Genomic DNA, 14,546 nt, shown 5'->3' on the forward strand with positions numbered 1-14,546 from the left:
TTTCTCTTATTTATTTTTTAATCCTATGTTTTTTATTTAATGCATTTAAAATTATTATTCTGAAGAGTCCATAGGCATCACCAGACTCTCAAAGGGGTCTACAACATAGAAAATATTTAGAATCAATAGAGAAAGTTTCTTCATTCAAATTTTCCCTTTATGAATGAAATCACAGGTCTAGGCCCCATCCCATATTACTATCCTAATGATTTTGAACATTATATTTCTTATGAGACTGAAGGTTGGAAATTTATTATGTGTTAGGTACTAGCTAAGTACATGCTGATTGGACTGAAACTGTACATAAATCATTCTTGTTCAGAAAGTGATGCATGTACTCAGTAGTATGATTTATGCAAATTCTTGGAAAGAGTTAACGGTGGCTGTATATTTGCTTGGGAATACAGGTTTCTGATGCCAAAAGAGGAGAGACAAGTAGACCCTGAAAGTGGTCGAGTTCGTCGGAAAGCAATTTTTGGAGGTGAGGAAAATGAAGAGGAAGATAGTGATGGTGATGATGATGATGATGATGATGATGGTGAAGATGAAGAAATGCCTGAAGAGGAAACAGTGGGAAATGATTCTAGTGATGATGAAGCAAATGAGGAGGAATCTGATAATGAACTCCCAAGCAAAGAAGAGATCACGAGGAGAATCAAGCGACCCAAGCTAGAGGAGATGGAAGAAGATGTGCAGATGGATCTGCCTGCATTTGCTGATAGTGATGATGACCTTGAGAGGAGCTCAGGTGAGGAAGGGGAATCTCAAGAAGCTGATGAAAGCAGTCAAGAAGGGGAATCTTCTGAAGAAGGAGAGAGTGAGGAGGAAATCTCTGAGTCCAAGGATCTCAGAGAAGCTACTCCTAAAGTTAACCCAGGAAAATCCCGTAGTAATCTGAACCTAGAAAAAACTTTGGTGATGAAAGCAGCCCTCACCACTACAGACTCTGGTCATTGCACAGCTGAAGAGGCATTTGGGTCAGATGCAGAATCTGAAGGAGAGACTTCTCTTGATTCCCTGGAAGAAAGTTCGGAAACAGAACAAGGCTCTAAGAAAAGGCTTCGAAAGCGCCCACAGCTGAAAGAAGAAGATGCTCACCAGTTTGAGTCTAAGGAAATAAAAGATGAGAGTCTTGAGGTGGAAGATTTGTTGAAAGAGGAGGAGGAATATAATGAGGAAGTTGACTTTTCCACAGAAACTGTAGGTATGTTTGACGTTTTTTGTTTTGTTTTGTTTTGTTTTTGCCACTGAGCTTGCCTCAACTAAAAAAAGAGAGAAATGAGAATTGGCTTTTGGTGGCCTTGTGAAGGATGAAAAGGTGATGCTCATATGAGTTTGGAGGTCTGTAGGCTGAAAAGATATTGAAAATATCATTGTTTGTATTTCTAGGTGCTCTCAAGTGGAAGGAAGATCTTTCCAGAAAGGCTGCTGAGGCCTTTTTGAGGCAAAAGCAGGCAACTCCAAACCTTCGAAAGCTTGTTTATGGGACAGGTATTTGAAAAAACCACCCAACATTTGATCTAGAGCTAGCAGTGTTATCTTGATAGCATGTTGGCTTTTCAAAGTGGATGAGAAAGTAGGCTGGAGTTTTGTTTTGGAAAGGGTAATTGATATCCATATTCCTGGATACCAATTCCTGGATAAATGAGTTGTGGGGAAAATGCACCAAAAGTATAGCAGCCTCTTGCACCAAGAATATGAGGTTTAAGACTCCATTCTTGTCCAGAGGTATGAAAATCTTTATTTAATAAAGAAGTTTAGGGTAGAAAAATAAATAGTGAGGCTGATGGAATAGCCTCTTGGGATGATGAAATAGCCCTAGGGTCTAATGGAGTAGCCTAAAGGGTAGATCAGGGGTTGCACATCCATCTATCCATCCATTCATTCATTCATTTATTTGATTTCCATTTATTTATCTATTTATTTTATTTTATTTTATTTTAGGGCCCTTACCTTCCATCTTGGAGTCAATACTGTGTATTGGCTCCAAGGCAGAAGAGTGGTAAGGGCTGTAAGAGTTAAAATAGTTTGAGGCAGTAAACTGTAGTGATTACAATAGTGGAAGACTTAATTGTTGTAGATAAAAGAGTGGATGAGTAAGTTGTGACCGCAGGAAATATGTTTTCACTACAGTGTTTTGTTTTTAAATCAAATATAAGGTGGTCGTCAGGGAAATATTCCCAATTATTAAATATATACCCAAGTCAACTAGGTTTTATAGGAATTTTAATTAATTAATACAATGAGGAATTAAAGAAAGAGAGAAAGAGTAAGAAAGGAATAAGTATGGAGTAAGAAAGGAATAAGTATGAAGGGCCTTAAGCCAACATGGCCTAGACCTGAGTCTTAAGAGAGAGATCAGTCACTTCTTAATCACTCACCACAAGATCTGTCCAAGCAAGAATATAGACACCAGTTGCAATTCAGACTTCCCAGCTACTGTCCCGAGAGAGACAGAGTCTCCTTAGAGGGAGTTCCAGCCAGAGTCCTCCTCAAAGGGAATTCCAGACAGAGACTGTCCCAAGAGCCCGTTTCCAGAGCTCTCTCCCAACACCTCCTTAGAGACTCTTTTCCTTTCTCAGATTTCTCATCTCCTCATATAGGGAATTTTCTCCTATGTCACCTCCCCTAAGTTCTCCCATCTACCAATCACAGTAGACGTTTTTCAAAGGACAGACCATTCTTAGTCCACACCTAAGAAGGTGTAAATTTTTGAGTAATTCACACCAGGAAAGCTCTGAGTAAGTTTCTCAGCTCTTTGTTCCTTGTAAATTCACAAGTTGTTTGACCTTTATAGGTACTTATCTTAAGAACTTTTTGCCTTATTATAAGTATGGGTTTAAGTACTTTTCATTGTTCAGAAAAGGGTTTACAACTTTTATCTTCCCCTAGGGCAGACTTAAGTAGGTGAAGTAGAGTTCTCACATTCCTGATCTAAGTAGAGTTCACTGCCCAAATGGGGAATGGTCTTAATCCAATCTTATGAAGTAGGGTCTGGGAATTTTTAAGGTTCACAGGGCTATGCAGTGGGGGTCAAGTGACTTGCCCAGGGTCACACAGCTGGGAAGTGTCTGAAGCCAGATTTGAACCCAGGACCTCCTGTCTCTAGGCCTGATTCTCAATCCACTGAGCCACCCAGCTGCCCCCAGGGGTTGCATATTTATTGAATCGTTCTTTCCTGAGCTTTCTGTGATGTTACAGGGAGAAAACCCTGTGGAGGAGAACTGCCTTTACTATCTCCCTGGAATGTCCTTTTCTCAGTGGGGAATGTAGAGATGGTACAGTCCAGTATAAGATCAGTATAGGTGATTAATAATACATAACAGTATGATATTGACATAAATATAGGCTGGAACAGTGTAAGACTATTCTAACTGATTAATAACACAAAAGTTCAGTGCTTAGTAATATGGATTTTGCAATTTATGCCTAATTAGTGGTAACTGTTAAAAAATAGAAGATTTCAGAACATGAGGGTCCCACTTTTATCACTGTCACCCCCATTAGTGACTTTCATTATCTTTTCTTAAGCATTTCATATTTGTTAAATGGGTTAAAATTATTGTCATCTCCTATGTCCATAACCTCCATTTCAGAATAGCCAACTTTCCTGCCACATAGACATTTATAACCAAAAAAAGGAAAGAAGGAGAGGGGGTAAACTATTTTGTAAAAAGAGCATTTTATAATTGACTTATAAGAGGATTATTTTTAGTGACATATGATACCATTTTCCATATTGGTGTTGGAGTATAGAGAAAATGAATGGACTATATCATAAGGGTGTCAGTGCACAGGCAAAATAAGAACTCAGAACTTCTGGGTTTTTCACTTTGAGGCTTATCTCTGATAAGTTCTTGAACTTGAAGGTTCTGACTGGAGTTGTGTTGCTTTTCATCCCTGTCCCCACTGGTGTTTCATTTAGTGGCTGAGGATGATGATGATGAAGAAGGTGATGAGAATGAAGAGCTTGGAGGCTTGTTCCGTGTCAGCCGTCCAGACAAAGAATCCAAGAGAAAGGCTGACTCCTTAGATTGTTCCAAGTTTCCTGTGGAAGCACCACAAGATTGGGACTTAGAGGAGGTAAGTAAAGATAGTGAGGCTTGGAGGCATGCAGACCTTTGTGATTTTTGTTCTTTGAGAGACCTGGTTCTTCCTGGAAATTGATGGTTACTCTTAGTTGATTGGGAATCCTTCGGATCGGTGGAAGGTTTAGTGACAATTGAGTATAACACTGTTGCTGATTGAACCATTGTGTCTATGGACATATCTTACTACCACCACTCCCCACCTCCCCCACCCCCCATAGGGGAGAAGTCTTGCTAAACACCTTTTATTGGCAGGGGTGGGTGGAGGAGGGGGTGACTAGAATTCTCTTTAGGATGACTTTCTGATTCCTAATCTTTTTTTGGAGGGGAGTCTTGAGACACACCAGTCCTATTTATTGAATGCCAATTATAGAAGGATCAGCCTCAAGTTTCTTTTGGAGGGGTCACCCCAGATTGCCATTGGTGGGGGAAATGAACTATTTGACCAAGGTAACTCTTTAGAACCATTTGCCAATCTGTAAACAGTTGTGATCTATATCAGTGGAGGCCATACCCATACAAAAAGTATACATTTGACACTATGTATTTTCACATTTTACAAATACAGAGACTCATGGAACTTTGGAGTTAGAAGGGACCTTAGTGGTCAGTTAATCTGTCTACCTCATTTTATAGATAAGGAACCTGAGACCCAGAAATTTTAAGAGATTCTTAACACACAATAGGGTAAAAATCTGCCTATCATATTGAGAAAGGGGGGCTAGGAAATCTTTTAAGGGTCAGTTTTAAAATTCCATGATTCTGCAATTCTTTAGTATCTCTACATAGATAACTATCATTCTCTGACTTTAGTTTGAGTTTTGGCTATGAATGCAATTATTTTCTAAAGATCTGTGTTTTTGCCTTGGCGTTTTCTTGCTTGTAAAACTTTTCTTTTTAGCCATGAACATTTTTAAAAAAAGGTCTAATATTTATAACAGAATAGGAATAGCAGCAGTGTGGCCTTTGAAACCTACAATTCACACAAATTGGCAGGTTTTACACAAGAGAAAATCAACAGTATGCCCCCCAGTATAGTTGGATTTGACCATACCTTTGGTAAACTGAATATGTAAAGATGGTGGGCTCCTTTTAGAAGAAAGCATGAGGATACCAGACAGAATTTGTTAACAGTTCCTTCTATGCTGGCTGTTTTGATTTATAATTCTACCATGAAAATTAAGAGATTAGAATTCTTAATTTTTATTGTAGATAAAGTAGTTGCAAATACTAGTGAAAGATATTTGATTATAGAGGTTGGCTAAACCTAAGTTTCAATCCCCTTTTAAAATATCAGAATAGTTACTTTCTCTAAAATGAAAAGGGTCTCTTGGTTAAATTTTCCCTTTCCATTTCCTTGTGAAGAATAAAGGCTTATGCTTTGGTTAGTGTTGTTGCTTTCCCTATAAGCTCTTCAGTTAGGTAAAATGTAATCATTGTTAGAACCTGGGCTTGGTGATATTGGGTTCTTTTAGATCCCAAAGACTCAGGGAAATGATAGTGGCTTGAATTGAGGAATGTGACCTGGGTTTGGTTATTTTAGAATATTGAGAGGAATCTGAAGGTTGTTCCAGAACTTGGAGATGAATGACTCAATGGGAGAAAGGATCAATGAGGCACTACCAAACTGAGTCAGCAATTCCCTGCAGAAATGGATAGAACAAGAAAACAGAAGAGTGTTGAGTTGGTTATTATTGGAGTTATGTACTAGTAGAGCTAGTCATAGGAATATTAGGATTTGGAGATAAGAAATTCTATCCCTTTGGCATAGGGAAATTAAGTAGCAGCCCAGTTTCTGGGTAAATAGTCTCAAAAAGATGGGGGTGAAATCACAGGTTAATTAAAGAAGAACCCAATTACTTGGGCTTGAGGTGGGGCCTTAACTATAGAACAATGTGGAAAGTCATTTTCAGGGAATGTGGATTCATAAGGCCACAGTCAGTCTTGCTTTTGTGGATTAAGCTGGGATACTGTTTAGAGAAGGGGTTTTTAAACTGGAATACATGTCAAAATTTTTTTAATAATTATATTTTGGTAGAATTGGTTGCCTTAGTAATTCTGTATTTTTTATTTTATGGATTTTAAAACATAGAAATTTTAAGTAGAAGTTAGGGATGAAACTAGGACACACTTAAAGATTAAAAGCCCTCAGTTTAGAAGAATGCTTGGGCAGGCTGTAGAAAATTTATTCGCAGAAACTTTCTTTTGTTGAAATTAAATAAAAAAGTAAAATATGAAAAAGAAACTTTAAAATTTGTTCTCAAGCCCTTAATAATTGGGATTTGAAATACAGCAAGGGTACTTTTCTTTGTATTGTCTATTTAGCCATGTGATCTTGAGCAAATTGAGGGACTGGTAGCATTATCATATTCTGATGCCAGCTTGAGTAAGTCACTTAATATCTTTCTATCTTGTTTTTCTTTGTTCAAAGGTGTAATAGAAGGATTGGAAGGGGAACAAGGGGAATGAAAGGAGAGAGGGTGAAGAGATTCTTCTTCCCCTCTCTTTTTTTGGGAGAGAGGTAGCCAAGTCTTGTCCCTCCTGACAGAGGGAATATGTCTCCTCAGAGGATAGTTTTGGGAGATGGAAGACAAGAACTGGAGAGATTAGCTTTGGTAAGATGACCCACTGCCTCCCCTTTGGTCCCAGCTATTGTTGAGAGGCAGGATGGATTCTTCTGCCTCTGGTCTCCTTAGGGACACCTACTGTCACTTCCCTTCAGAAACCTGGGGTTACCCCACTCTCAAGGAGAGATGTTGTTCCTTGGCTTAGGCAGTTTGGATCACTGGGATCCTGAGTTAATCTTCCCCTTTGGGGAGAGATATGATTCTCCCCAAATCTTTTATCCCCTTTCCTAGTGTCAGAAACAGCCAGACCTAATTCTAAAGTAGTAAAGAATATATTTTGGGTTCACACAGGGAAGGAGAAGTAAGGGTGTCAGGCAAGGAAAGTGAGGGAGCAGGAAACCCTAATGCTTGTCCCCTCTGTCAGACTGGCCTGCCCAAGTTCTTGGGTTCAAGGCTGAGTGCCTTGACCCCTCTTCCGGTCAGCTGCTGGTGGATTCCTATTCCTCAGCTAACTAGCTTTTAATTCAGGAATCCAGGAACAGGTTAGGGAGAAATGTAGAAGGAGATCTTTGACAGGGGGTTTCTCTGTAGATGGCTTCCTTCCAAAGTTCCTGTCTACAATATTCACAGATGACTCTGTACTGTTGTTGAGAATGGGGAAGAGGGGCACAGGGGTTCATAGGGAAAACTGTTGATCTCCAGAGATATCCAGCTTTTTCCCAGCTTGGGAGGTTTGCCTCCTTCCTCTCACTCTCAGCTGAAGAAGTGACCGAGTGACAGTTGGAGCTCTCCTGTCCCCCTTCCGTTCTCTGACTGGAATCTCGAGATTTTTTTTCTTCTTTGTACCTCCCCCATGCTTTCTCTGCAGATCTCTGTCAGAGATTGCTTTCAGTTCACATTGTATTAATTCCTTAGCCTGTTTGTCCTTGCTGCTTTGGTTTTATGTGCTCAAAGGAAAGCCTAGTACTTAAGAACACATGAGAGTGAGGTCAGATTGCTTGAAAAGTAAGAACTTGGTGCAAATGTAGACTGTTACTGTTTCATAGTCTGGAAATTTATGTGAAGTGTTTGGAGCCCATGATCTAAATACTGATCTTTTTTTCTTGTGAGGTGATGAACAATATTCGAGATTGTTTTGTGACTGGAAAATGGGAAGCAGATAAAGATGCACAGAAACTTTTAGAAGATGATGGTAAGTAAGCAGCCAAATATTTAGAAAATAATTGGTGCTTTGTCATTTAGAAAATCCTTGAAAAACTGCTTCTACTTCATATTTTATTAAATTATGGACAATCTGAAGTTACTTATCTACTTTTCTAATGAACTTTTATAGCTCTTTAATTAGTCAGTCTAGTGAGCATCTATTCTATACCAGGAACTGGGCCAAACCCTGGAGATGAAAAGGTTCTGTAATATTTTAATTTTTCCCAATTTCATGTAAAAACAGTTTTTAATATTTGTTTTCTAACACTTTGAGTTCTCAACTCCCTCCCTTCTCCTCCTCTCCCCATATTAAGCAGTTTGGAATAGATAGCACAAGTATAAAATGTGCTATCATGCAAAATATTTTTCTGTATTCATCATGTTGTGAAAGAAGACACATTTACTCCCAACAAACCCCCAAAATAACCTATGAAGAAAATAAAGTGAAAAATGGTATGCTTTGATCTGCATTCAGACTCTATCAGTACTTTTTCTGGAGGTGGATAGTATTTTTCATCATGAATCCTTTGGAATTGTCTTGGATCATTGTATTGCTGAATGTATCTAAGCCATTCATAGTTGATCATTCTATATAATATTGCTGTTACTGTGCACAGTGTTCTCCAGGTTCTGCTTATTTCACTCTGCATACCAGGATTTTCTAAAATCTTATAGCACAGTAATATTCCATTAAAATCATATACCACAGCTTGTTCATCCATTCGCCAATTGATGGACATCCCTTCAATTTCCCTTTTTTTGCCACCACAAAAAGATTTGTTAGGAATAGTTTTGTATAGATAGGTCCTTTTCTCTCTTTTTGTTTTCTGTTCTTAATCTCATTGGGATACAGACTTAGTAATGGATATTGATAGATCAAAGGGTATGTAGTTTTATAATCCTTTGTGCATAGTTCTACATTGCAATCTAGAATAGTTGGATCATTTCATATCTCCACCAAAACTTCTCACATCCCCTCCAACATTTGTCATTTTCTGTTATTTTAGCCAATGTGACAGATATGATAGGTTCGGTATCTCAAGAGTTTTAATTAACCTAAACATTTTCTTTGCTTTAATTTGCATTTCTCTAATCAGGCACATTCTTCCATATGCCTATAGATAGCTTTGATTTGTCTGATAACTTCCTGTTTATCTGGACATGTTGAAGTAAAGATGAGAGATGATGAGGGCTTGAAATAGTGTTGCTATAAGGAGTGCAAGAGAAAGGTACATGTTGGAAAGATGTGAAGAGAGAAATAAGGTTTAGCAACTTGAATAGTTACATGCAGTAAGAGTGAGAATTTGAGGATAAATGACTTGGATGTTCTCATGCCTGGTGATTGGCAGAATGGTGGTATCTCCAGTGGATTTACAGAAGAGGCAGGTTTGTGATTGGTAGGAGATAAGACCCATGGTCTCCTTCTCTTCGTGATTTGCCCAAAGAATAGACTTCTTGAGACCTGGAGATGATAGAAGGGGGAGGGGGATGTTTTTAGAAAATGTTTAGGTGAATTAAAAATTGTTGTCTTTTTTTGTGAAAGAATAGTTAAGAATGAACAATATTCATAAGAACCACACACTTGATTTCTATTTCAAGCTAGAATAATTGTTAACTGCTTTAAGGTCTGTATGGTTGCCTCCGATGTTTCAAAAATGGAGTCAGATGAACTTGGATTAATCACTTTTGGAAAATACTCAGTGTTTTCCTTTATGTCACCTATATAACTTACTTCCTACTGCATCTAATAGACAGATGGAACAATTGCTCTTTAGTTCAAAATGTAAGTTGTGGATTATTCTAGTGCTATAAATGACTGGAGAGCTGGTCTTGAGTCAAGGCAGCCTGTTTTCAAGTTTTGCCTATAACACATACTGGCTTGTGTGACCTTGAGCTAGGTGTGTAACATGCCAGTGCAATACTTTAAGAATTGAAGGTGAAGAGAGCAATATAGTAAGCACTGATAGAAGGATTTTCCTCACTGAGAGTTCTCTAATCATAAAACCACAGGTCTTGTCCAATAAATAGTGTGTGGGTTTTAAACTTACTATCTTTACTATAAGGCTGTCTGCTCAAAAGTTTTTGAGAATTCATAATCCCTTTGTGGTAAGCCAAAATGTGGGTTTTTAAATTAATAATCAATAACTAAATATTATGTTTTATAAAGTTTTATTAATAATAACGAAAACACAAGAACTGCCTGACTTCAGCCTAGGTCGCAAGTCGGAGAGAGAGGGAGGTGTTACAGCCACTTAAATACAATCACGCAAAATGTGGGGATGCAGGAAAATGGAATTTTGGGAATACTAAGGGACTTCTGGGGGATGAAGTACAAAGGCTCAAAATCTCCATTTATACAAGTGGTTGGCACCTTCCTACCTCCTTCCCTTCGTGCAAGGAACTTGCATACTGCAATTTGAAGATTTTCAAAGTCCTTTCTGAAGGTTACCTGCTTTGAGCTTCTCAACAAACTAGTGAACTAAGTAGATGCCATGGTGACTATAATCCTTGAGTCTTGTAGAGTTCATTGACTTGTTTGGGGTTTCTCAGCACAATGGTATTATAGGGGTAAGTTTAGAATTTAGGTTTTCCTCACTTCAGGTTAAGCACTTTCTCATTGGTTTCTTCACTTTTCATTTTGCCTTAACACTATGGTGTTAGACAAAACCAAATAAGACAGTTTTAACTCAAAAACATTTATTAAGGCCTACTGTGTATGAGGGTATGGGGGATATAAAAATGAAGAGAGATAATAGTTCTTATTCTCAAGGAGTTTAAATCCTTTTTTTTTTGGTACTTTGTCTTTTATTTATTTATTTATTTTTTAGCATTATTTTATTTGGTCATTTTCAAACATTATTCATTGGAGACAAAGATCATTTTCTTTTCCTCCCCCCCTCCCACCACCTCTCCCATAGATAACACATGATTCCACTGGGAAGGAGTTTAAATTCTACTGGGGATGCAGCATGGAAACGAGAAAGTAAATAAATCGAATAGGATTAAAGGAAGGATTGAGGTTGAAGGCTGGATTCTCCAAGTATGGAAAGGACAAGAGTTTGAGATTAAGACAGGCAGGTCGCCTTAAGAATAAAAGCAAAGGCAAAGGATAGTGAATAGAGGAGACCATACTAAGGTGATCTCTGAAGAGAGATGAGGAAGAAGAACATTTCAACTTAGATTCTCATTCTCCTGTTTAGGAGAATGATGACTAGTTCTTCTTCTTCTTTTTTTTTTTTGATAACCCTTAGCTTCTCTTAGAATCAACACTAAATATCAGTTCCAAGGTGGAAGAGTAGTAAGGACTAGGCAATGGGGGTTAAGTGACTTGCTCAGGGTCATACAACTAGGAAATGTCTTAGGCTAGCTGGGAACCCAGGACCTTCTGTCTCCAGACCTGTCTCTATCCACTAGCCACCTAGCTGCCCCCTTTTTCATTCATTCATTCTTTGAGGAGGACCGTTTTATTTTTCCCTTTTTGGTTCATAATAGGTGCTTAATAGATGGTGAATTGCATTTGTTGAAACAAGATAGATAATGCAGAACCCTGGCAAATGAAAGGAAAAAGGGCTTTGTGTATTCAGTGTATCTTGAAAGAAAAGTGTCAAGTGACAAGGGCTCATTCTGAAGTATGTAGAATTGTGGGTTTCATCATAGTCCTTTGATGATTATTTTTCACAGAAGAACTTTATGGTGACTTTGAAGACCTTGAGACTGGGGATGTACATAAGGGAAAATCTGTTGAACCAGAAGATGAGGACAAGGAGGAGGAGGAGGTATGCTTTCATTGCCTTTCACATATGGCCCACTTCCTGGTACACATGCCCCTGAAGTTAAAGGATGATTTATTTATTGCCCTAGGGAGAGGCAGGATGCTAAATCGGACCTTCTTCTATTTACTCGGGGAAAAAAAAAAAGGGAGTTGAAGCAGGAATTCTTTGAATAGCAACATGTTGGTTGCTATTGCCTTTCATGATTAGGAATTTTTTGAGATGTTTTTTCTCTTTATTTGAATGAACTCATACAGAATTGCACAGAAAACAACTGCAAAGTCAATTGTCTTTTAGCCTGTCATTGCCCCTTTCTTTTTTAGTAACTGATGAATGGAGGTTGTCAGCGTAATGCTTTGAGTCTTCGTAAATGTGAAACGGGGTTAATTTTAAAAGGGTTGGACAGGATTATTTAAGAGTATGGTCACCAGGAATTTAATTTATTCCAAAGAGATTTATTTACAATTTATTTACAAAATATAGAAGAGTGAAGTAAGAAAATCAGAGAGGATAAGGTATGATATCTAGCCTAATCATTAAGTAATTTACTCCCAGCCCCTGGTTCAAAACCAGGGCAGAGAGAGTTGGTCCTTAGCTGGCCTCAGCAAAGCTGAGGACCTGGGGAAGTCTCTTCAGAAAATTTCCAGGAAAGGGTCAGCTCTTTTCACTCACCACGTGTCAGTAGAACAGCCTCACCAGGAAAACAGGGTCTCAGGTCCTGTCAGCAGCCTCTTCCCCAGCCTCAACTTGAAAGCATGAAGAATTGAACTCTTCAGGAAGTTGTCACTCCCTTTTAAAGACATTTTCTCTTGCATCACTTCCTGTACCTTTCCGTAATTTTACATCTATCGATCACAGTTGACTGTTTTAGGACTGCCCAGGGGACAGTCAGTCGATTTTGATTTGTCATCCACTATTGCACACATGGGTAACAGACCTCCCCCCACTCAAGTGCGAATCGGGTGTTGTGAACCTTAAAAATTCCCAGACCCTACTTCATAAGATTGGATTAAGACCATTCCCCATTTGGGCAGTGAACTCTACTTAGATCAGAAATGTGAGACCTCTACTCCACCCGTACTTAAGCCTGCTTTAGGGGAGAAAACTCCTTGCTGAACAATGAAAAATACTTAAACCCATACTTAAGCCATGCCTATTTTTGGAACTGGGTGCTAAGTACCTATAAAGGTCAGGCAACTTGTGAACTTACAAGGAACAAAGAGCTGAGAAACTTACTCAGAGCTTTCCTGGTGTGAATTACTCAAAAGTTCACACCTTCTTAGGTGTGAACTAAGAATGGTCTGTACTTTGAAAAACATTTACTGTGATTGGTAGATGTGGGAATTTAGGGGAGGTTACAAAAGAGAAAATGCCCTTTAAAAGGAGACGAAAAGCTCTCTCTGAGACAGTGAGCTGGGAAAAGGCTGCTTTGAAGGGTCTCTCTCGAATTTCTCTCGGGGACATTTCAGATTGAGGATTGAGCTGAGATGGAGCTGGCCTGGTGTCACTAGAATCCTTGCTTGGACAGATCTTGTGGTGAGTGATTAAGGACTGACTGATCTTTTCTCTTAGGGCTTAGGCCTGGGTTGGCCAGGACTGGCCAGGGCCAGCTTACCCCTTTCTCATTATTCCCTCTTTTTCTCTCTTTCTCTCTTTCTTTAATTCCTCGTTTTGTATTAATTAGATTCTCTATAAAACCCAGTTGACTTGGGTATATTTGTAATTGGGAATATTTCCCTGGCAACCATCTTATATTTGATTTAAAACAAAACACTGTAGTGAAAACATATTTCCTGTGGCCACAACTTACTCATCCACTCTTATATCTACTACAATTTAAGTCTTCCACTATTTTAACTCACTACAGTTTATGACCTCAACCATTTTAACTCTTACAGTTTAAGACACTCTTTTAAATATAACAGTGTTTATACCTTCGGTGAGTAAATCTAAAATGGGCAGATCTTCCTACTCAACTTTTAAGTAGGGTGTTTACACTTTTGGTGATTAAAATATAAAAATAGGCCTGGGTTACAATTTAAATCTTCACAATTAGGGGAGAGTTAAGTATTTTCATTGTTATAATCAGGGGAGAGTTAAATTTAATCTTCATACCTTGTTCACCTAACATTTTTATTAGTAATTTAAAAGAGAAACAGATGCTCTAACAAATTTATGGATGCTAATATATTAGAAGACAGAAAAGGCATAAAAATTTCTCGATAGCTTGGAATTAAGAATCAGATTTAATAAGATCAAGGCCTTAATTTTCTCATCTATAAAAATGAAGGTAATGGACTAGTTGATCTCATGAGGCCTTTTCCAGGTTTCATAGTCTAGGATTCTGAATGTAAAATATTATCTCTTAGAAAATCAGATAGAGAAATTTAGGTTATGGGATGTATAGCTAGACTGCAGGATTCTTTTAGTTGACTGCAATCTTAATATGTCAGTGTGTTGTCCTCTAGAAAATGGTTACAGCCTTCTCCTGAACTTCTATAACTCCTGGATGAAGGCTGTGATGTGCCTAACCTCTTTGTTCTGTGGAAGTCAAACATGGTTATTGGGAGGGTTAGGTTCATTTCTACCTTCTATGATTAGTAAAGATGTGATCATGCCAACAGAAGACAACCAAGAGCATAAAAGACCTTAAACCATGTCACATAAGGATTAGTTGAAGGGATTAGGAATAGTGTAGAGAAGACTTAAGATGGAGGTGATCATTGTTTTCACTTATTTTAAGAACTGTATGGGTGGAAGTTACAGGGAAGTAGGTTTCCCATTCAGTTTAAGGGAACACTAACAATTAGAACTATTCAAAAATGGAATGTGATGCCTTTACCAGGAGGAAGAATTCAGGGACAGATTGACCAGCCCCTTGTTGGGAATATGTTAGCTCTGGGGAGGGACCACACCAA

The 14,546-nt window shown here is 38.4% G+C and overlaps 1 protein-coding gene across 3 annotated transcripts in view; it reads left to right on the top strand.

Annotated features, from left to right (window-relative positions):
* Positions 1–14,546, top strand: part of BMS1 (BMS1 ribosome biogenesis factor) — a 46,016-nt gene that overhangs the window by 19,284 nt on the left and 12,186 nt on the right. For all 3 annotated transcript variants that reach the window (XM_007478481.3, XM_007478482.3, XM_056799933.1), the window contains exons 10-14: positions 408–1,204; positions 1,390–1,491; positions 3,926–4,083; positions 7,766–7,847; positions 11,540–11,634. In XM_007478481.3, coding sequence (XP_007478543.1) covers positions 408–1,204; positions 1,390–1,491; positions 3,926–4,083; positions 7,766–7,847; positions 11,540–11,634 — 1,234 coding nt within the window. The remainder of the gene's footprint in view (positions 1–407; positions 1,205–1,389; positions 1,492–3,925; positions 4,084–7,765; positions 7,848–11,539; positions 11,635–14,546) is intronic.

This window comes from Monodelphis domestica, chromosome 1, assembly GCF_027887165.1.
Source record: "Monodelphis domestica isolate mMonDom1 chromosome 1, mMonDom1.pri, whole genome shotgun sequence".
In the NCBI taxonomy this organism is placed as follows: Eukaryota; Metazoa; Chordata; class Mammalia; order Didelphimorphia; family Didelphidae; genus Monodelphis; species Monodelphis domestica.